At 36.5% G+C, this 23,470-nt stretch overlaps 2 protein-coding genes across 11 annotated transcripts in view; one reads left to right on the forward strand and one right to left on the reverse strand.

The window, feature by feature from the left end:
- LOC127854197 (histone deacetylase 8-like) overlaps positions 1-1,825 on the reverse strand; it is a 45,786-nt gene extending 43,961 nt beyond the window's left edge. For all 7 annotated transcript variants that reach the window (XR_008036956.1, XR_008036957.1, XR_008036959.1 and 4 more), the window contains exon 1: positions 1,465-1,825. Coding sequence is in view for 3 of the 7 variants with exons in the window: in XM_052389229.1 (XP_052245189.1) it covers positions 1,465-1,782 (318 nt within the window). In the remaining 4 variants the exon portion in view is untranslated. The remainder of the gene's footprint in view (positions 1-1,464) is intronic.
- A 13-nt stretch (positions 1,826-1,838) lies between these two features.
- Positions 1,839-23,470, forward strand: part of LOC127854195 (CTP synthase 1-like) — a 38,353-nt gene continuing 16,721 nt past the window's right edge. Inside the window, exons 1-9 of one of the 4 annotated variants that reach the window (XM_052389224.1) lie at positions 1,839-1,871; positions 2,191-2,221; positions 5,124-5,362; positions 6,173-6,343; positions 10,210-10,310; positions 14,942-15,058; positions 16,776-16,940; positions 17,514-17,671; positions 22,217-22,349. In XM_052389224.1, the coding sequence (XP_052245184.1) occupies positions 5,197-5,362; positions 6,173-6,343; positions 10,210-10,310; positions 14,942-15,058; positions 16,776-16,940; positions 17,514-17,671; positions 22,217-22,349 (1,011 nt within the window). In that variant the 5' untranslated portion in view covers positions 1,839-1,871; positions 2,191-2,221; positions 5,124-5,196. Of the gene's footprint in view, positions 1,872-2,013; positions 2,222-5,123; positions 5,363-6,172; positions 6,344-10,209; positions 10,311-14,941; positions 15,059-16,775; positions 16,941-17,513; positions 17,672-22,216; positions 22,350-23,470 lie in introns of those variants that run through there. The other 3 variants (XM_052389223.1, XM_052389222.1, XM_052389225.1) reach the window with 3 other exon arrangements.

Below are 23,470 nucleotides of genomic sequence, written 5' to 3' on the forward strand. Positions count from 1 at the left end.
GATTAAGGGCTGTATGCAAGTTGAAAATTGTTGTGAAATGCAGTACATTTATCCCTGTTTATTAGTAGAGTTTTGTTTTAAGATGTCAATTTGGTGGCTCTTTGTATTCCCCCAGTTTATTGTAAACAAAGAATGCATGGGTAATATGGGGTAATATGATGCCACAGCCAGATATGACACACTGTTGTTCGAGTGTGAGTCAGAAATTTGAAAATAACAGCGCTGTGTTTGCAAGACCTGTTGACTGGCTTGAAAATTTGAAATGCAGTTTCAGAGCAATGATTGGACTTTTTTAAATTGAAGTTTTAATAATATAATGAATTAATCTAACTTTGATCAACCTTCTGAAATAATTACCAGTAAGTAAAATGTGGTTGTCAACATTCAGTGTGTAAAAAAGGCTGAAAAGAGTGATTCAGTGAGTTATGATGGAACTTTTTTAAATGCTCCAAACTACTAAACAGGTTTGTTTCTTAGAATATTTACTTTGTATTGTTTTCTTATATTATGCTGTGTTTATTATAGTTATATTGTTTTACAGTAATATCTGTTTTGGCAGGTGGTTTACCTATAACATTTAACATGAATGCTCAAGCCAGTTTATAATCTTTGCAGTAATTTCACATTTTATAAGACATTTAAAGCAGTCAAAGGTGTCTATATCTTATTGAATGTTTTTGCCATATAATCAAGATTTTTGTCATTTGTGAAATAGAAACCAAGTGTTTATAAGCTCCATCAGAGGTCCAGATAAAGTTTTTGCATTCCTTAAATTTAATTAGTGAATGTTTTAGTGAACCAACACGCATAACTGTTGATTTTTGGTTATTTAGTTTTAAGCCAGATATTTCACTAAAGTATTTAATTGCGTTTATTAAAGCAGTGAATGAGTTAATTGTTCCATCAATGAAGTATGTTGTGTCATCTGCAAAAAAATGTTTGTTTTATGACTGACTGTATCTGGAAAAAGATTGAAGGGGACATGTTGTTTTTGTGATTTTTAGCTTTTATGACCACTTAATGTCTGTCAATCCATAAGCAGCTTAAGAAGCTATGTATATACTGGAGTAGTTAATAATACCCTCCCCACCTTCGGAATCATTCACGTATTCTCCTGTCAATTCCGCCCGGAAATTTCCATCCCAGTCTTATTTACGCCCGGAAATCTTTTCCGTCTCATTAGCATATTCCGCCTCATTAGCATATTCCGCCCCAAAATCCGCCCTGTCAGCATGCAAAAATAATTTCCGCACGGAAATCTTTTCCTCCTCATTAGCATATTTTGCCTCAAATTCAGCCCCATTCAGCCGTTTCCACCTGGAAAATATTTTTTCTTGTAACCACTATATTCCGGGCGGAATCAACAATTTTCCAGGTGGAACTGTCAATAAAATTCCGTCTCAATTCCGGCGGAACATTTCGTACAGGTGAACATGTGAAGAAATTGTTCTGTGAAAAACTTACACGTCGAGGTATTTTCAACATTTTATCACAAAGTTCTATCAATCTACTGCAATGCATAAAAGCGACTGTTCTTTGACTCGCAGTTGATGGATTGAGCTTGTCACCAGAAACTGACTTTGCATCTTGTGATGTCATGTTTGATAATGGCACTTCTTGTGTGGTAGAGGGAAACAATGAGTTCGTTTCACTAACAAAATCCGGCTGGTTTGTTTGCAACTTATCATCTTTGATACGTTTTGTGATTGCCCTATATGATCTAACTGGAGAGTCATCTTCATCGGGGAAATCATATTCCTGTGATAAGCTACGAGAACCCATCGCCAATGAGTCCAAAGTTTCCCGCGATTTTTTTATTTTGATTGAAGAGTACTTCCGGCTCTGATTCGCGCCCTGAAAATGTTTCACGTGTAAGAAAATTAAAAATAAGTCATGAATATTTGTTATTGTACATTTTTAATAATAAATAATATTATCGTAATATGGTCGATGATGAAATATTGAAATATATTTATTTTACTTTGGCATTTACCAAAACTAATATATTGGTGGTTAGAAACAACTTGAGTACGAATACTACATTTTGTGGTTACGAATTTCAAGTTCATTTCATCTGGTTCGCGTTGGTTTTTTCTTTAACAAAAAATAAGTTCTATATTTTGTTATTAAATAATGACACTGTAACATAGGTCGTAGACATTTTGAAATAATTTCAAAGATTTGTTGTAGGTAAAAGCTCGTCAGCTGATCAAAGACAAAGGTAACGAATTACTTTAGAATTGGAACGAAATTTCGCGTTTTTGCCATGTGATGTGCACGTTTCATTTGTTTTCATTTTTCTGAGTCATTGAGTGTAAAACATGTGCTCGAGATTATTCATCATAACTTGTCAACATAACTTGGTTAACGTTTTGTTTTTGTTCAATGGAACTGCCTTTTCTGAAATACATTGCATAGAAAAATTGACTACAATCGATTGATGTATAACGGATAGCTAAGGACTTCGAGTCTCAATTCAACGTAAACACCATGCATTCAGTAATTAAACCTAGATAGACACATGTCTTTCCTATTGAAACATGCCAGGGGTTTAACATTTCCGAAAAATATTATTTGTTTACAGCGCGAATTTCATGGTACACTTATTCAGCCATTACCGGATCGCGAGGGTCTTTATCGAATTACATGTGTATCGTGTTATTTCTTGAAATTAGACACAGCATTTGTAAAAAATAATTGCAATATATGTACATTTCCAGAAAGGAAATTCATTTCTGCGTTTAATAAGACCAAATTCATGGAAATCGCTGCACAATTGATGAAGTAATTGCTGTTCAAAGCGATGCAACCTATATTCGTGTCATTTTGAGTTGAATCTATATATAGATTTGATTGCGGAAAATATGTTTTCAGAGAAATCGATTTTTCGCTATAATTTGATTATTTTTCATTAAAAATGATGTTTTTACTTATTAATATCATAGCCACACGCTTACCACATGTGTATTGGACAACTTCAATTGGGTTTATATTTATTTTGAGACAATCCCCATGTTCCTGAATATGGGTCACCACATGTCCGTTATTCACTAAATCCCGAGTTGCAGCTTTCATGCTTATTTTATATGGTACGCATCAATTTGGTTTCTGAGCATTCTTACTTTTGTAAAGGACACATAATACTAAAATATTACATCAATGAACATTATGTTTACCAAACAAAATCTGCAAAATTCAAGAAACCATTCGTCTGCACTTTTCCTGTCGTCACAAAAACATGACGTGACCTTGTTTTGCTTTCGAAAAAAGAAACAGTTGTAAACATCAACACACATCAACAAAAACATGAATCGACTAAACAATGATAGGCTATTTGTATTCAATTAATAGAAAACTATAAATCTTATATAACATAAATAAAACTGACCTGTTTACTTCTACGGATTCGCCGTAGTTACTACAGATTATTTGGCTAAACTACGCACTACGGATTTGTACTGAAAAACTACGGATCCGTCGATCAAAATGGTCAAATTTCAGATTTTAATCGTACTTTCGCTTATTTTCGGTCTTAACGGGTAATTTATCAATCATAATCATTTTGGCGCTTGTGTAGTAAAAAACGTTGAAATTCAAGCCTCCTGGGGAACGAGTGCTGATCGAGCTTGTCGAGTCGTCACCGAACGACAACTGACTTGCGTAATGGTTCACAAATTTAGCCGAATATATACGATTTTACGTTGCTATCCAGTATACACATCTCTCTCTATTGCGAATACCGACGATAGTCGATGTATCGGGATTGAGCACGCCTGTTTTTACACACGTCCAAGATGGCGGCAAGCAGACGAGTAATTGCGATTAAAGGCGAAAATAATAAATACCATTCAAATTAACAACAGATATCATATGGTCATTATGGAATAATGTAATGCGTGTGTCAATTAACGCAACATACTACGTTTGAGATTTAAAAAAGCAAAAACAAATATTTATCGGAAATCTGCACAGTGAATGTGCGTCACGGAAACGAGTGTTGGAAAATTGGAGTTTAGTCTACTCACAAAGTTAAAGCATTTATTATAATAAGATGAGTATCGTTCGAAAATGGAAATAGACAAACATGATTTGATTTATATGTTAGTGGATCTGTGTATAATCAGAGACATATGCATATTCTGCTTTATTATGTTTGTTACGCTGTACAGTTTAATGAAATAGCATTTTACTGAGGTTATCAAGTGCAAGATATTGAAAGGTAAACAAATAAAATATATTATTTTAACTCCATTAAATACATCATTAACACAACAAGAACACTTAGGATGTTTGTCAATATTTGTTTATGTTTTCCCCTTATGATATTTAATTAAAAAAGATAATGAATTAAATTAATAGCAACTCTTAAAGAGCTTATGATCAAATGGTGTATTTAAGAATCTATAGATTATTGCAAGTTTAATATGCATGTGGATGGATATTAACTAAATATTGTCTTCATTGTAAGAAGACATTGAAGCAGCACTTTACAATATAAAATGCTATCAAACATGCACTTAAAAACAATTTTAATTCTGTTACTTATAATCATATGTATAATGCTTATGGTCTACCAATTTCATGGTTTATCGCGCTATTTTTTCCAATTTCATGGTTTATCGCGATAATTTTCCCAATCCAAATGGCACAGGCTGTAACAAATCAAAGCAAAAAAAAAACTACAGATTTTATTATTAGCAAGTAAATTCATCTTATGCTTTATGTACCGTTACACTGATATGTGACCCAGTCATGGTGTTTTAATGCTCAAAATTATTGAAAAGTTTAAAACTACTGACAACAGCCCCAAACTACTGAGAGATGCCCTCCATACTACTGAGAAGCAATCAGTAGGGTAAACAGGTCTGATATAAGTATTTTGCAAAAAACGTTTAAGCTATCCGTTACTCACTAAAATCCGCTATACACCAATCGACTGTAGTGTTTATTTAACATATTATAAACCTTACACTTTAGTTGCATAATCCAACTCCCCAGCTATTGAGCCTCAGGGTCTCTTGAGCTGTAGTATGTACTCATAAAAGCTCAGAGCATTCAAGAAGACCTACATTACTCTTATATTTTGGAATACACATGAAGCTAAATGTAAAGGTTTTTTTCAGGTTGTAAATAACCACAATACTGGCCGGCTTACTAAGACAGGTTTGTAAATTCAGCACCACAGCTGTCTCAAGTATGAAGTACATCCTCGTGACTGGAGGTGTGATAAGTGGGATTGGGAAAGGTGTGATTGCCAGCAGTCTTGGAACAATACTCAAATCATCAGGCGTCAGAGTGACATCGATCAAAATAGATCCGTACATCAACATTGATGCTGGGACTTTTTCACCGTATGAACATGGTACAGTACTAATTTGTTATAAATGATAAAAAAAGTTTTTCTTTATCAGTGTTTTTCAACATTTTGGGAATCGGGCCATGACTCTTTGGATTGGGGAAGAATCTGAACTTTTAGACAAAAATTGTATGGGGTCATATACCGGACCTGATTTTCAACGAAAAAAAAACTGTTTACAGAACTTTCAATTTAAAGATGAACATGGTTATCGTATATGCATTGTATGGTATCTAAGAATCATATGCTGTTCTCTTTCCTAGAATATACATTGGTCTTTTTAGCATACATGCCAGAATTTCTCGGGTCTGAATTGGAACATTCCGTAAAAATTATCGGGACCAAAGAGGGGGCTTAACCTGCCGGGACATGTAAGAAGATCAATCATTTCACCTTTACTTGAGCAGAGCTCCAGATAAGGATTTATGAAATTAGTAACGGTACTGCCACTGACAGAAAGAAAAGGAGTAACACTGAAAATCAATTAGTACCTGTACTACCATAGCCAAAAATACAGGTACATATAGTACTGTACTACCCGTGTTCTTGGATATTGAAGGGTGTATAACTGATTTTACAGAAACATTTGCAGCAATTATAATAGATGTACATATATTTAGCTTCTTAAACAGTTACTTTATTAGGTTTGGCATGTATGCTTCTTAGATTAAATCTATCACATACTTATACTAACTTATAGTTCATGCGGCAGATAGTGGCAATGCGGACTTCTACAATTTGTAGTTAGCCATGACCTTTTGCTATGTGAAATTGGAATTGTTACTCTTTGTTTAATTACTTACATATGTGCTACAGGTGAGGTGTTTGTTTTGAATGATGGTGGTGAAGTGGACCTTGACCTCGGAAACTACGAGCGCTTTCTTGATGTCACCCTTCACCGTGACAACAACATCACGACAGGGAAGATCTATCAGCATGTCATCAATAAGGAAAGAAGGGGAGATTACTTGGGCAAGACTGTGCAAGGTACAAATGTTTGTGTGAAACTCCCTAGATGGATTAGAAGTAGAGATGTTAATTGATAGTATCAAGATATCTGTTTGAGGTACAACAAGACACAGTAAAAAAAATCCAAATTGTTTTCAATTACTTCTTGTAATTAGTTGTGTCTGGTATAGTACTGTATTTGGATCCCATTCACTGAATTGTTTACTTTGAGATAAAAATAAACACATGCAGAAAGGTAGAAATAAGTATTTGAAATGAAATGTTCATGCAAAATAATTGGAAGACACTAGTTTCATGCCCCCCTTCTCCAATTATATTCATTCACAAATGGAAACATGATATTAATATCGTGTTAAATGCAATAGTTTCGAACGGTGCTTTTATCCCCTTTCTAATGTTATGGTTCCCCATATCACTTGGCTTCTAGTTTCATGCCCCCCCCCCCTTCTAATGCTATGGTCCCCCATATCACTTGGCTTCTAGTTTCATGCCCCCCCTTCTAATGCTATGGTCCCACATATCACTTGGCTTCTAGTTTCATGCCCCCCCCTTCTAATGCTATGGTTCCCCATATCACTTGGCTTCTAGTTTCATGCCCCCCCTTTCTAATGCTATGGTTCCCCATATCACTTGGCTTCTAGTTTCATGCATCTCCTTTCTACTGCTAGGCCTTTTTCTGTATATTTGTGGAAAAGTAACTAGCAAAATTGGGATTTTTCGAGTCGCGAAATCTTCCAAATTGGGAAGAATTTTCATCGACAAAAGCATTATTTTGGAAATTATTTTTCTGATTTTTTCTTATTAAATCTAATGTTTTCATACATAGGTATTGCCCAAAAATGCTAAGAAAGTATTAAACTGTTTTTTTACCATGCAACAGTCATTTTCCTTTGCGTAAGTATGTGTATGATAAAAAAAAAACAGACTTTGTTATCAGGGTTTTTTTTAGAAAAAGGGGAAGACGCTGGACGCTGGGTAGAATGGGAAAATCGAGCGCGAAAGAGACATATTTGGGGAAAAAATAAAAAACTGTTTATTTCAATGTCTATAACTCACCTACAGACTTCAGGTTTGTTTTTTTTAGAAAAAGAGGCGTGTCTCTGACCTTTTTGTTCTTAAACACATTAACAAGTATGATATTAAAGTCAAAGTCCTAAATAAAGTTGCAGGTGTAGATCTTATAATGAGACATGTTTTCAACTGGGGCCGGGGAACGATGTCAATATTATGATTTCAATTTCATGATGAATGGGTTGACGATCTAGATCTGCTACAGTATTGGAAGGGAAAGGTGCGGCAGCTGCCGATTGTCTACTTTCACTTTCACAATAATCCGACAGTATTAATCGATGTTGATTACATGTACCTCCGAATCCTGCTGGGTTTCAACGGTTTTTCAAGATTCATTCTTAAAAAATGCGTCAACGCAATTAATATTTTCCGAGTCCGAACGTTTTATTTTGTTTGTGTATGAACGCCAATTGTGAGACTTTTTTCTGTTTTAACATTTATATCTTGGCTTTCACATAACCCGGATGAAAATTTGACTGGTTTCCGGTAATTAATTGACGAAACACCCTTCTCGCGCAAGACCGGAATCCAGTAAAATAGTCACATGATTAATACGATTAGTTGCCCGGTTTCCATGACGTAATTTAAGAGCTATATATAGAATCACTGGGATTCCCAGATTTGAGTGTTTGTCGGGAGAGAGAGAGAGCGAGATTGTTGTACATGGTACAAATTGGATAGGTGTCGACTTCCCAAAAGAAAAAAACACATTTCTTTGAGGGTAAATATTATATTTTTGGAGGGGAAATGGTTTTTTAAGGGGAAAAATTCTGGTAGGGGAAGACGCCGAATATCGGCGTCACTTTCTTAGTAAAAAAAACCCCTGGTTATGCTTGAAGTTCACATAAAATACATAGCTTGATATGTCATTAAGGATTTTTTTATGAATATTCACAGTCAAAGGACCTGCATTCAACATATTTTTATTCAAAATTCAAGTTGCCAAATTACTGAAGGCAACCATTTTTTGAAACACAAAAGTAAAGCTGAACATCATAAATGTACAGTATTGAAATGTTAAGAAGCTACAAAGGGTAGTGACTCTGAATCTGGCATTGGCAAATGTTCATCACTTGCTTGCTCAGAAACCCCTTCTGGGGAACACAAACTGGCATTCTGACTAGGACTACTGGGAATGTTAATGTGGAAGTCAGATTCTGGGTTAGTTGCAATAATCCAACTCCCAACTATTGACCCTCCATGAAGAGCTGTACGTATGTACGCATAAAAGCTCAGAGCATTCAAGAAGAATTAGATTCTGGGTTAACTGTACACTGACTGGAGGTAGTATTTCCGCACAAAACATTCATTTTTTATATGCCTTTCGAGTCTATTTATCATATTTTACTTCTATAGTACTTCGATTTATGCAAGCCAACATTTTTTACACTGGGTCCTATTTCCGTAATTTTTTGCCTAAATTTATTGTTCCGAGCCACAGTAACGTTGAAAGTGAAACTAGTCCACATTTATTTACATCAGACCATCAATATCGATTCTCAACCAATTTACAATAATAAATGCGTACACCTGGTTATCACTTGTTGTATATATACATGTACCTGATAATTCTGAATAATCCAGCACTTCAATATTTAAAAGCTAATTCTAACCGAAAATGACAGTAAATGTGTCTTAAGAAATGCATAGACAGTCACACAAGCGGCCGCCATTTTGTCTGAAGTGTCAAGACCGCAAAATTGCATTATGGAACACTCGATACAATGACGTTTTACGCAGAATTCCCATTGGCACACTAAAACACGGCAACCGATTATTAAGAACACGGTACCTACAAGGAAATGCATTTTTTGGCTTAGATTATTTCGGTTGGAAATTGGGATTATTTTTTTTTATAATTGAGAAAAAAACGTCCATATTTGTCATTGGGAATGGGTCCGACTATCAGACCCATGAGATAGGCAGAAAAAGGCCTGACTGCAGTGGTCCCCCGTATCACTTGGCTTCACTAGTTTCATGCATCCCCTTTCTACTGCAGTGGTCCCCCGTATCACTTGGCTTCACTAGTTTCATGCATCCCCTTTCTTCTACAGTGGTCCCCCGTATCACTTGGCTTCACTAGTTTCATGCATCCCCTTTCTACTGCAGTGGTCCCCCATATCACTTGGCTTCACTAGTTTCATGCATCCCCTTTCTTCTACAGTGGTCCCCCGTATCACTTGGCTTCACTAGTTTCATGCATCCCCTTTCTACTGCAGTGGTCCCCCATATCACTTGGCTTCACTAGTTTCATGCATCCCCTTTCTTCTACAGTGGTCCCCCATATCACTTGGCTTCACTAGTTTCATGCGTCCCCTTTCTACTGCTGTGGTTCACCATATACAAGGCTTTACTAGTTTTATGAATCCCCTTTCTTCTACATTGGTCCCCCATATCACTTGGCTTCACTAGTTTCATGTGTCCCCTTTCTACTGCTGTGGTTCACCATATACAAGGCTTTACTAGTTTTATGAATCCCCTTTCTTCTACATTGGTCCCCCATATCACTTGGCTTCACTAGTTTCATGCGTCCCCTTTCTACTGCTGTGGTTCACCATATACAAGGCTTTACTAGTTTTATGCATCCCCTTTCTTCTACAGTGGTCCCCCATATCACTTGGCTTCACTAGTTTCATGCGTCCCCTTTCTACTGCAGTGGTTCACCATATACAAGGCTTTACTAGTTTTATGCATTCCCTTTCTTCTGCAGTGGTCCCCCATATCACTTGGCTTTACTAGTTTCATGCGTCCCCTTTCTACTTGTGCAGTGGTCCTTCACATTACTAGTTTCATGCGTCCCCTTTTTTCTGCAGTGGTTCCCCACATCACAGATGCCATCCAGGAGTGGGTTGAGAGAGTGGCCAAGGTGCCCGTTGACGGGGATAATTCTCCGCCAGACCTCTGCATCATTGAGGTCTGTGTTGAAACGGCAATGTTTTTCTTTCTTTATGACATAGCTGTGAAAAGCACTTTCCCAATGAGGAAAACCTACAAAATTCTGAATTGCTTACCAAAAATTTCCCAAAAGAAAGCAAAGCTTTGTCAATGTTGTTCATTTCAAGCAGAATATTTACAAGTGTACGAATAAAATTAGCACAATTACATTTCAGCCGAAAGGCATGTAAAAGAATATTAAGATGACTTTTTATTTTTGCAATTGAGAACCGTGTGAATAAAAAGACCCATAATTCCCAATCTGAAGATTTCATGAAGTGAATTTTGCCAATAGCTTGGTTTTCTTTGTGAAATTTTCCAAATGAGCAAGTAGTATACTGGTACTTTTCATGCTTGGATGACAAAATCCTGGTGTAATAAAGCAAGGTGTTCTCTTCAAAAAGTAATTTAATTTTTGGCAATAAAGCTCATATTTTGCAATGAAACCTGTAATACCCACAGGTGGTTAGCGTGTGGCTATGATATTAATTAGTGAAAACATCATTTTGAATGATAAATTATCATATTGTAACCAAAAATTAACTTTAATGGGAAAAAAAAATTCACTATCAAATATATATATAATAAGGTATCCAACTCGAAATCACCCGAAAACGGGGTGCATTGTTTTGAACAGCCATTATTTCCATCAATTTTGCAGTGATTTTCATGAACACGGTCTTATTCAACGCAAAAATGAATTTCCTTTCTGGAAATGTATATATCTTGTTATATTTCTACACATGCTGGGTCAAATTTTAAGAAATAACACGATACACAATTCGCTTGACCTACTTGACAATGATCGTATTTATGAATGAAATCTCCAGTTGTAAAGACACACCTTCACATTGGACCAATGAAATCACTCGTGTGTTTAAAGTGTCAGTTAGTTGAAATGTATGTAAACAAAGGTTTCAAACAACGCTGGACAGTAACAGTGATTTTTTTTGCTCAAATTTACAGCCGAATTTCGGCTGCTTCCCAATCGCAAAAATACACGTTTTTTCCCAAAATTCTGACCAAAATTTCCCAAAAAAAGCCCAACTTCCAAAAAAAAAAAAAAAAAAAAAAATTTTTTTTTTTTTTTTTAGAAAGAAGTCTCATATAACTTAATTATGATTTCTTAAATCTAGGTCTCAACTTTATTTTTTAAACATCTTACAAAATATATAACTTGAATTTATTCATTTTTGTCCATAAATCATTCCCAAACTTGCCACTTTTATTAATTAAAAAAAAAACAAATTTGACCAGACTCCTTTTCTAGAAAACTCCCTGAACATGCACTTAAAAACAATATCACTTCTGTTACTTATAATCCTATTTATAATGCTTAATTTTTCCCAATTTCATGGTTTATCGCGCTATTTTTCCCAATTTCACGGTTTATCGCGCTTATTTTCCCAATTCAAAAGGCACAGGCTGTAACAAATTAAAGCAAAAAAAATCACTGAGTAAGTTTTGATGCATAATGCAACGGCAAGCACGGTAAGAATGTTTTTTCACACGTTTTATTGAATTATGGTATCGAGGTCCGTGAACTTTGCAGGGAAAATGCCCTTTACTCCGTGGAGATTTCAATCATGAATACAGTCTGATCGATGTTAACTGGGTCACGCAAGTTGTGTATCATGTTATTTCTTAAAAGTTGACCCAGTATTTCAGGGTTCGCACAGACCTTGAAAAGTGCTTGAAAATCAAGGTTTATCTTGAAAAGTGCTTAAAAACGATATGGAGTGCTTAAAAGTGCTTATTTTCAACCATAGCCTTGAAAAGTGCGTGAATTTGGCTGGATAAGTGCTTGAAAAACGGATAAAAATATTTAATTTCCGTGAGTCGGAAGTCGTAGTTTTTTTCACGATTTATGACGGTTCCGATCTGTTATACGGACAGGTACTGGATTGGTACGGGTTGGTACGGGTTTTAGAACGTAAGGGAGGCAACAACTACTAATCTTGTGCCAATTGGTCTACTTCGGTTTTTGTTGTACACATAATGCCATTACGGTGCTGACAAGTTGAAATATGCCAGCGAATAAGTGCATTTTTCAGAAAGGGTGGCTTTTGAAGTACCTTTGGGTTGTTGATAATGCCAATTCTAAAGTCAAAGCATCTTGTAAAGAACGCAGAACAGGTATAGAGATCGACAGTATGGGGAAATCAGCGTTGAAAAGCTACCTAAAATGCAGTTTGTCTGTGAAGCAAATTCATTCGGTTAACCCAATTCATTCAGACGTACTGCAAAAGACAAAAGACAAAAAAGTTGCACTTGACTGATTGTCAAATAAGTTAGATAATACTGTGAAGAAACTGCAATCTGTTTCAATGAGTGCAGACTCTCAGTCTGAACATATACAGTACACTATTGCATCTATAACAGATTTTACATGTACATGTGTACCTGCTGTAGAAAATTACTTAATAAGTATAATTTTACAAGCCTCAATTAATACATGGCATTTTATATTGCCGTTGCGAGATTCTGTACATTTGTAGTTTTCTATTTTTACTTCAGAATAAAATTTGTATCAGATGCATAATCGTCTTTAACATTTTGTAGCAGCTATATTATATACCACTGGAATATCTGTTTTGAACATTTAGATTACATAATGATATTCAATACAAATAACAGGTTTTTTTTGGTATGTGTAATGCCTTGGTCAATTACTATATCATAATGAAATATCTTACTTTTGATTAAACAGTTGTTATGCCCCCCTTCAAAGAAGAGGGGGTATATTGCTTTGCACATGTCGGTCTGTCGGTCTGTCCACCAGGTGGTTTCCGGATGATTACTCAAGACCACTTTGGCCTAGGATCACGAAACTTCATAGGTACATTGATCATGGCTGGCAGATGACCCCTGTTGATTTTGAGGTCACTAGGTCAAAGGTCAAGGTCAAACTTGATGGGTAGATTGATCATGACTCGCAGATGACCCCTCTTGATTTTCAGGTCACTAGGTCAAAGGTCAAGGTCACAGTGACCCGAAATAGTAAAATCTTTCCGGATGATAACTCAAGAACGCTTATGCCTAGGATCATGAAACTTTGTAGGTAGATTGATAATGGCTGGCAGATGACCCCTGTTGATTTTGAGGTCACTAGGTCAAAGGTCACGGTGACCCGAAATAGCAAAATGGTTTCCGGATAATAACTCAAGAACGCTTATGCCTAGGATCATGAAACTTGATAGGTACATTGATAATGACTCGCAGATGACCCCTATTGATTTTCAGTTTACTAGGTCAAAGGTCAAGGTAACGATGACTCGAAATAGTAAAATGGTTTCCGGATGATAACTCAAGAACGCTTATGCCTAGGATCATGAAACTTGATAGGTAGATTGATCATGACTCGCAGTTGACCCCTATTGATTTTCAGGTCACTATATCAAAGGTCAAGGTCACCGTGACCTGAAATAGTAAAATGGTTTTCGGATGGTAACTCAAGAACGCTTATGGCTACGATCATGAAACTTCATAGGTACATTGATCATGACTCGCAGATGACCCCTATTGATTTTGAGGTCACTAGGTCAAAGGTCAAGGTCATAATGACCCGAAATTGTTAAATGGTTTCCGCATGATAACTCAAGAACGCTTATGCCTAGGATCATGAAACTTCATAGGTACATTGATCATGACTCGCAGATGACCCCTATTGATTTTGAGGTCACTAGGTCAAAGGTCAAGGTCACGGTGACCCGAAATAGTAAAATAGTTTCCGGATGATAACTGAAGAACGCTTATTTCTAGGATCATGAAACTTGATAGGTAGATTGATCATGACTCGCAGATGACCCCTATTGATTTTTAGGTCACTAGGTCAAAGGTCAAGGTCACGGTGACCCGAAATAGTAAATTGGTTTCTGGATGATAACTCAAGAACGCTTATGGCTAGGTTCATGAAACTTCATAGGTATATTGAACATGACTGGCAGATGACCCCTATTGATTTTCAGGTCACTAGGTCAAAGGTCAAGGTCACAGTGACAGAAAACATATACACACAATGGCTGTCACTACAACGGAGAGCCCATATGGGGGGCATGCATGTTTTACAAACAGCCCTTGTTACTGTAGCAGGGTAGTGCAGACTGTTTTTAAATTCACATACAATGTTGGGCAAGAAGAGACCAATTTAGCGAAAATATTGTCAGTATTGGCCAAAGAATAATATACAGTTTTCAGTGTGTCTGACTAAAAAGGTGCTTGAATTTGGATTTTTTCCCTTGAAAAGTGCTTAAAAAGTGCTTGAATTTCATTGGAGAAAATCTGTATGAACCCTGTATTTGTAAAAATATTGCAAGACATATACATTTCCAGAAAGGAAATTCATTTCTGCGTTGTATAAGATCAAGATCGTGAAAATCGCTGCAAAATTGATGAAGTAATGGCTGTTCAAAACGATGCACCCCGTTTTCAGGTGATTTCGAGTTGGATACCTTGTTTTATATATGTATTTGATAGGATTTTTTTTTTTCAGAAAAGTTGATTTTCGTTATAATATGATAATTTATCATTTAAAATGATGTTTAAAAAAAAAAATTAGTCTGGCTCTTCAGGTCTGTTGTGCTTATTATTATAAATATTAGATGTTTTCAGTTGGGGGGCACTATTGGTGATATAGAAGGCATGCCATTTGTTGAGGCCTTCAGGCAGTTCCAGTTTAGAGTAAAGAGAGAGAACTTCTGCCTTGTACATGTCAGCCTGGTTCCACAGGTAAGCCATGTACATGTAGCTGTGTTGTCTGTATCTATAGAATATAGCAATATTTACATGTATCTGAATATCTTACAAGATATCTTGTTATTGTTATTAAAGGTCATCTGGGCAAAACCTGCTCATGGTGAGCTTTTGTGATCACCCTTTGTTTCATTGGCTGTTGTCAGCATTTGCCTTTTGAATACTTTAGACGCCAAATGTAATTGTTCAATCTTCCCAATAATTCAGCCCAGCTCTTAACTGGTTCACATTGTCTTTTCACCATTTTGGTTAAAGTGGTTTAGGCCCATCTTATTTGGAAAATGGCATCTTTTTGACAAAAAGTGCTTAATTTAGTTGTGTGTTTTTTTGTTTACAAATACTATAACATTGAGCATTAAAGTGTTATTATATTTTTGCCAAGGTTCAACTCGTAGAGCTGGATAGTGAAATGGATTGATAAAAGTAGGTCACTAGGTCAAGCAAACGAAAATTTAGTGAGGCTTAATTTATTGCCCATGAAAATTGGTCAGAGCATTTGTCCCAATGCTATCTCGTAATGGTTCAAAGCTGGGTCACTTGGGTCAAAAAGTAGGTCTAGGGATCAAATTAAAGAAAAAGTTTGTTTGTGAACACTAGAGGCTTGTGGTATTGCTCAACCTTTTTAAATCTTGGTCAGAACATTGAAATCTTTGTAAAGTTGGAAACTTGGTCACATGGGGTAAAAAAACTAGGTTAAAGTAAAGACAAAGCTTTTGAACTGTTTAGAGGCAACATTTATAGCCCAATCTTCCTGGAAACTTTGTCGGTATGTTTGTAACAATGATGTCTCGGACAAGTTTAAACGGTTGTCGCATAGGTCAAATTAAAGAGAAAGTGTAGAGACTTCATGAAATGTGGTTTCAACACTGGTCAGAAATATATATTGGCCAAGCTCGTAACTGGTTCTCATTGGTCAAAAGGTCATATGATCAAATGAAAGAAAAAGCTTGTTAACTCTGTTGACTGAGATATGGTTCAAGTCCATTGGTAAACATGGCGGCCATCAGGCATGGAAGTTTTCCTTATGTAACTATTGTTTTACTATTTGAATGCCCTATAAGTCAGATTTACGACAAATTAATCATAAAACTTGCTCAGAACATTGTGTTGTTATAATATCAGGGCTCATTTTTAATATGATTGTGGTTTGTTCAAAAGCATGGCTGCTTGGAGTCTGGACAGTTTTCCATACAAGTCTAAGGTGTAATCTTGTGATCACTACTTGCTTAGATAATTTAAGTTCTGTGGAGTTTCAGGTGAGTGCTTTAGGGTGATTCCCCGTTTTATTTTTAGTTCCTGGAAAAATGAAAAAAATCCAGAATGGATCAGATTGGCAATTGTTAATAATGACACCGAGAATGGTTTGGACAGCTGTCTTCTCGTGCATTACTATCTAAAACTTTGAATAATTACGCAATTATAACAAGTTAAGTAAATGAAAATTCTTGTACGTTCCAAAGCTGTTTACATTTCTAAACTTTTTGCTTGCCAGAAGAAAAAGTTCAATAGCCAAAATATACATGTAACTGTATGTTAATGGGAGCCAAGTATATCATGTTTTAAATTGTGTTATGGGATGTGAAGAATATGTTTGCGTAAGTCTTTAAGAGGAGATATTATGAGTAAGTTAGTTGTAGTCTGGAAATTTGCCACTAATAAAATGTCTCGCCCATGGTACCGTTTTCCCCCATAGCCCAAGGCCACAGGTGAACAGAAGACCAAGCCAACACAGTCCAGTATACGAGAGCTGCGGGGTCTAGGCCTGTCTCCGGACCTTATTGTGTGCAGATGCACCAACCCCATTGACGACGCAGTCAGGGAGAAAGTCTCGCTATTCTGTCATGTGGAGCCGCAACAGGTTAGTGAGTGCTGGGTTGCCTTAGTCTTTAAACTTAATTGCTTACCATTGTTCTAGTGTGAATATATTTTTGGGAGATTTAGAACTCAGAGGCTTCAAGGTGATTGAAGTTTTGGAGAACTAGGTTTGAAAATAAATATTGTTCTTTTTTTTTCATTATTCATGGTTTACTAATTGTTTGTGTTCCACCTTTTAATTTTATTCTTTCCGGTGGTTTATAGAGAAATATCAGTGAATTAAAAATGATAATTTCACTGTTTCAAACAGTGAAAATTATCAGTGAAAATTATCGATAATTTTCACTGTTTACTGTGAAATGACGTCATTTTTTTTAACGAAATGACGTCATTATTGCAGCGAAATTCTTTAGTTAAACTCTTTAACAATGTATATAAACTGTAAAAAAAAGCATAAAATAAAAAGAAAATGTGTTGAATTCGGTGGAATATCGATTTTAATTCACTCGTGATCATAGAAAATATATGAAAATATAACAAATATCCTCTATATATTAGGAGTCTAACAATTAACCATCTTTCCCTGTAATCCCCCCTTCCTTTTTGTAACATTCAGGTGTTAAGCATCCACGACCTGTCATCCATCTACCGCGTGCCCCTGTTGATGGAGGAGCAGGGAGTGTCCCGGTACATGATCAATCGTCTCCAGCTCCACCCACACATCGCCAACAGGCCAAAACGCTTCATGGCAGACTGGAAGGAGCTTGCTGACAGGTACGTAATGTGGGAGGATTTTATGTGCGACCTCACTGTTAAGATATCAACTAACGCTATTTACCGGAATTGCCTACTTCTTTTACTACTTCTTGTATACAGGATATTTAAGTTTTCTCAGATAATCTATGGGCTCACATGTAAAAGGCTGATGGCGTATTAGCTTTACACACAAAAATTGTCCGTTAAATATTATTAATTAATCTGTTAATGGCATATCTATAATCTGTACACATTAATAGTCGATCATAGTCTGTAAAATGGTGTATTCTTTAAACTCTTTTTATTAGATTATAAATTGTAACTGGGTATTAACTCATCATTCCCTCAATCAGTAACCAGGACTCAACTGTAAAAGTAGAAATCTTGATTAAAACAAAAAATCTAAATTTATCCATTCTCTGACAACAAATCAATATACACTGCCACCCGTGATTTTTGCTGCAATTCTCACATCACAGCGATTGATGCAACGTGACAAATAGCGGTGATTCTGAGCGACAATAAAATTTGGGTGATGTCTTGGCGATTCCACGGTGACCGTCGGGCGATGTATCTCGCTGTAAGGCAATCAGCGCAAATCGCTGTGATTCACCTTTTTTCGCGATTTGCAAACTTTAACATTGGCCATAACTTTTGCAATATTGAAGATAGCACCTTAATATTTGGCATGCATGTGTATCTGATGAAGCTGCACATTTTGAGTGGTGAAAGGTCAAGGTCATCCTTCAAGGTCAAAGGTCAAAAAACAAAATCAAGGGAGAAACAAGCTATAAAGGGAGATAATTTCTATTTATATCATTTGGCAGGTACAGATCAATTTCACAAGGGAAGTAATATTTTTAGCTCACCTAAAGTGCTCATGGTGAGCTTTTGTGATCGCCTTTTGTCGGTCGTGCGTCGTCAACATTTTGCCTTGTGAACATTTATTGTCTGATCTTCATGAAATTTGGTCAGAACATTTGTCCCATTGATACCTCGACTGAGTACGAAACTGGGTCATGCTGGGTCAAAAACTAGGTCACGAGGTCAAAAAAAAGAAAAACCTTGTGAACACTGTAGAAGTCACATTTGATGCCCAATCTTCATGTAACTTTGTCAAAATGTTTGTCTAAATGATATGTTGGTTGAGTTTAAAAATGGTTCCGGTCCGTTGAAAAACATGGCCGCCAGGGGGCGGGGCAGTATTCCTTATATGGCTATAGAGAAACCATGTGAACACTCTAGAAGTCACAATTTTTGCCCAATCATCATGAAACTTAGTCAAAACATTGGTTTCATTGATATCTCGGACGAGTTCAAATGGTCCAGATCGGTGAAAACACATGGCCGCCAGGGGGCGGGGCAGTTTTCCTTATTTGGCTATAGTAAAACCTTGTTAACACTCTAGAGGCCACATTTATTTCCAATCTTCATATGAAATTTGGTCAGAAGATTGGTCTGTATGATATCTTGGTCGAGGTCAAAAATGGTTACGTGTACTTGAAAAACATGGCTGCCAAGGGGCGGGGCATTTTTCCTTATATGGCTATATATATGGCTATGATAGTAAAACCTTGTGAACACTCTAGGGCCACATTTATTGTCCAATCTCATGAAATTTGGTCAGAAGATTGGTCTCAATGATATCTTGGTCGAGGTCGAAAATGGTTAAGTTTGCTTGAAAAACATGGCTGCCAAGGGGCAGGGAATTTTTCCTGATATGGCTATATATGGCTATAGTAGAATCTTGTTAACACTAGAGGCCACATTTATTGTCTGATCTTCATGAAACTTGGTCAGAAGATTCATCCCAATAATATCTTGGACAAGTTAAAAAATGTTTCCGGTTGGTGGAAAAACATGGCCGCCAGGGGGTGGGGCATTTTTCCTTATATGGCTATAGTAAAACCTTGTTAACACTCTAGAGGCCACATTTATTTTCCGATCTTCATGGAACTTGGTCAGAAGATTTGTCCTAATGATATCTTGGATGATTTTGAAAATGGGTTTGGTTGCTTAAAAAACATGGCCACCAGGGGGCGGGGCATTTTTCCTAATATGGCTATATATCATGCTTTTGTCTAACCTTGTTAACACTCTAGAGGCCACATTTATTGTCCGATCATCATGAAACTTGGTCAGATGATTTGTCCCAATGATATCTTTTATGAGTTCGAAAATTGTTCCGGTTGGTGGAAAAACTTGGCCGCCAAGGGGGCGTGGCATTTTTCCTTATATAGCTATAGTTAAACCTTGTTAACACTCTTAAAGCCGTATTTATTGTACGATCATCATGAAACTTTGTCAGAAGATTTGTCCCGTCCCAATGATATTTTGGACAAGTTCGAAAATGGTTCCAGTTGCTTGAAAAACATGGCCACCAGTGGGCCGGGCATTTTTCCTTATATGGACTTATGAATCTTCATGAAACATTGTCAGTATATTTGTTTAAATGATATCTTGGATGTGTATGAAAATGGTTCTGTTCTATTGAAAAACGTGGCTGCCAAGGTGTTCACTAGTCATGAAAGTTAGTAAGAACATTTTGTTCTAATGACATCTTGGGCTGCACAGAACAGGTCAGTTACTTTGAATCTCAGGTGAGCGACTTTGGGCCTTTCAGGCCCTCTTGTTTAAAAGGATATAATAAAAAACAAATTTTAAGGTCAAAAGTAAAAAAATACAATCCAAGGGAAGTAATAAGCTATAAAAGGGAGATAATTTCTAAACCTGCCAAATGATATATTGAAACTTTATTTCAAAGTGGCGCAATAGGGGGTATTGTGTTTCTGGCAAACACATCTCTTGTTCTAACAAATTCAGTACAAGTATCCGATTCTGATATATACTTTGTTTTCATTAAAATAAAAAAGTAGCAAAATCGAAGAATTCTGCAACATGGGAAATGGAAATATGCGCTCCGCAAACTAGGATACATTGTAAATAACCGAAATAATAAATATTCGGCCCATTGGGAATTGGCAAAAAAATGACTTCGCAAACTGGAAATCTGAAATTGGAAATTCGAAAATCTGGTACAAAGATGGCGACGATCACAGCTTCATTGCTTTATCCGTCCGTTAAACCAATTTTAACCGCTTAGAGGTTAAACGACCTTCGACAGCTATTTGGTGTTGATCTGTTGTGTAATGTCAATAATGGTGTGAAAAACTCGCTCCCTATCAAGAGCAGTACGTGTAAGAAAAATAAATGAAATAATCCAGACGATTTATTTACATGCTAACGCAGTGTAACTGTTAACAAATATTCATTTTTACCCGTTATCAGACAGTGTTTTTTTCAATTTTCGGGGAAAGGGGTCGGGTCCTTTGGGGAAAGGGGTCGGGTTCCCTGAAGGGGGGGGGGGGGGAATTTGCGCATAAAAGGGGAAATTTCAATGCTTAGCAAGTAACAGTACAAAATCAAGTTGTAACACTATAACTCACCATACATAGAGAGAAAAACATTATTCCAAAATATATACGGCAAAACAACATTTTTTTTATCCAATATACACATTGTAACGTAGTAATCTCTTTTGCTTTTGTGTGTAAATGCTCTTGCAACAATTTGCCATTGATAATACTATAGCATATAATACACCGATCAAGTTTGTATGCCTTTTCAAGGTTAAAGTTCGTACAGGCAATATAATTCTACCAAAATCTTCCTCATTCTGTCCCTTGTGTTAAAACCATTTCTGAGAACATCTAAAATGCGTGATTAAAAGACTTCTGTGTTTCAACTACCATTAAAGGTAAAACAGATTTTTTTTATCCGATAGCTTTTGCTGTTGTGCGACATGGTGGAATACGTACGGTTTACGGTACATGTCGTAAAGCGAAAGGCGTGATAGTGAATTACATACTGTTTGCGGTAAAAGAGTAACGGCTAAAAGAAAGTAAACACGCAGATACTGCAGTACGGGAAAATTATAGTAAATAAATTTGTAACAAAAGACGTATTTAAATGAGGTATTGATTCCAAGAGGGGAATTTTTCAAATATTTAGGGGGAAAATATATACTCTAGAGATGGGGAAATGGGGCTGAATAACGCCGAATATTTCATTTTAAAAAAAAAATGGCAGAAAGTCCCCAGGAAGCACGTTTTTAATGCATAAAACATTTTTTTGTACATTATCGTATTGCATTCAATCTAAATTTAAATTTACTTGTCCAATGAAAGCTGTGTCCCATAATGCACTGTACTCTTTACACTTCTGAAAAATGGTGTAGGCATATGGTTGTGTTTATGAAATTCTTTAACATGTTTATCGTCATAAATGTTTACTTATATTTTTTCGTAAGTGATGTTGTAATTATGTTGGATTATCAGATAATAGAGGATATTTGTTCATGTCAGTGTAAGATCATTTTTTATTTCACGAGTGATCATAGAAAATATATTTTCATTAGTGACTTCATATTTGTGAGATATGACCTGCTGGTACGTGAGGTGACTATTGTCTTGTTATCAAAAGGACTTCATATTTGTCAGATATGACCAGCTGCTACGCCAGGTTACCATTGCCTTGTTATCAAAAGGACTTCATATTTGTCAGATATGACCGGCTGTTACGCGAGGTGACCATTGCCTTGGTAGGGAAGTACACGAAGCTGGAGGACGCCTATGCCTCGGTCATCAAAGCCCTGCAGCACTCCGCCCTTGCCGTCAGTCATAGGCTAAACCTGAGAGTAGGTCTCTCATTGGGAATATTAACTGTCCGTCATAGGGTAAACCTGAGGGTACATGTAGGTCTCTCATTTGGAATAGTTATAGTATTAGCTCGGTGTCTTTGAAAGTGTGTTACTTTGGGTTTCTTGTCTTGATAAAACTGCTTAAGAATCAGTCACATGTTGTCTGAAAACTGCACAGTTACATGATTAAAACAGTTATCACATTCTTTTTAAGCCAGAATTTTCAAGCAAAAAATGTGGCTTTAAGATAGCCAAAATGGGCAGTTGGGTAGTTAGGTAGTTATTCAGATGTTAACAGTTTGCATTAAAATTTTGTATCCATGTCATTTTTAGGGAGGGGGGCCTATCCTAATAAAATTATTTTTTTAATTGCACATAATGGCCAACATATTTTCAATAGAATATCTCTAAGCACCTTTGTTTTTTTAGCTCACCTGAGCACAACGTGCTCATGGTGAGCTTTTGTGATCGCCTTTTGTCCGTTGTCCGTCGTGCGACATCAACATTTGCCTTGTTCACTCTCTAGAGGCCACATTTATTGTCCAATCTTCAAGAAATTTGGTCAGAAGATTGGTTTCAATGAAATCTTGGATGAGTTCGAAAATGTTGACGTTTGCTCGAAAATCATGGCTGCCAAGGGGCGGGGCATTTTTCCTTATATGGCTATACCAAAATCTTGTTAACACTCTAGTGGCCACATTAATTGTCTGATCCTCATAAAACTTGGTCAGAAGATTCATCCCAATAAAATCTTGGACGAGTTCGAAAATGATGTCGGTTGGTTTAAAAATATGGCCGCCAGGGGGCGGGGCATTTCTCCTTATATGGCTATGGTAAAACCTTGTTAACACTCTAGAGGCCACATTTATTTGCCGATCTTCATGAAACTTGCTCAAAAGATTTGTGCCACTGATATCTTGGATGAGTTCAGAAATGGTAATCTTTGCTTGAAAAACATGGCTGCCAAGGGGCGGGGCATTTTTCCTTATACGGCTATATATGACTATAGTAAAATCTTGTTAACACTCTAGAGGCCACATTTATTGTCTAATCTTCATGAAACTTCGTCAGAAGATTCATCCCAATAATATCTTGGACGATTTCGAAAATGATGCCGG

The sequence above is a fragment of the Dreissena polymorpha genome, chromosome 12, assembly GCF_020536995.1.
Source record: "Dreissena polymorpha isolate Duluth1 chromosome 12, UMN_Dpol_1.0, whole genome shotgun sequence".
NCBI lineage: Eukaryota > Metazoa > Mollusca > Bivalvia > Myida > Dreissenidae > Dreissena > Dreissena polymorpha.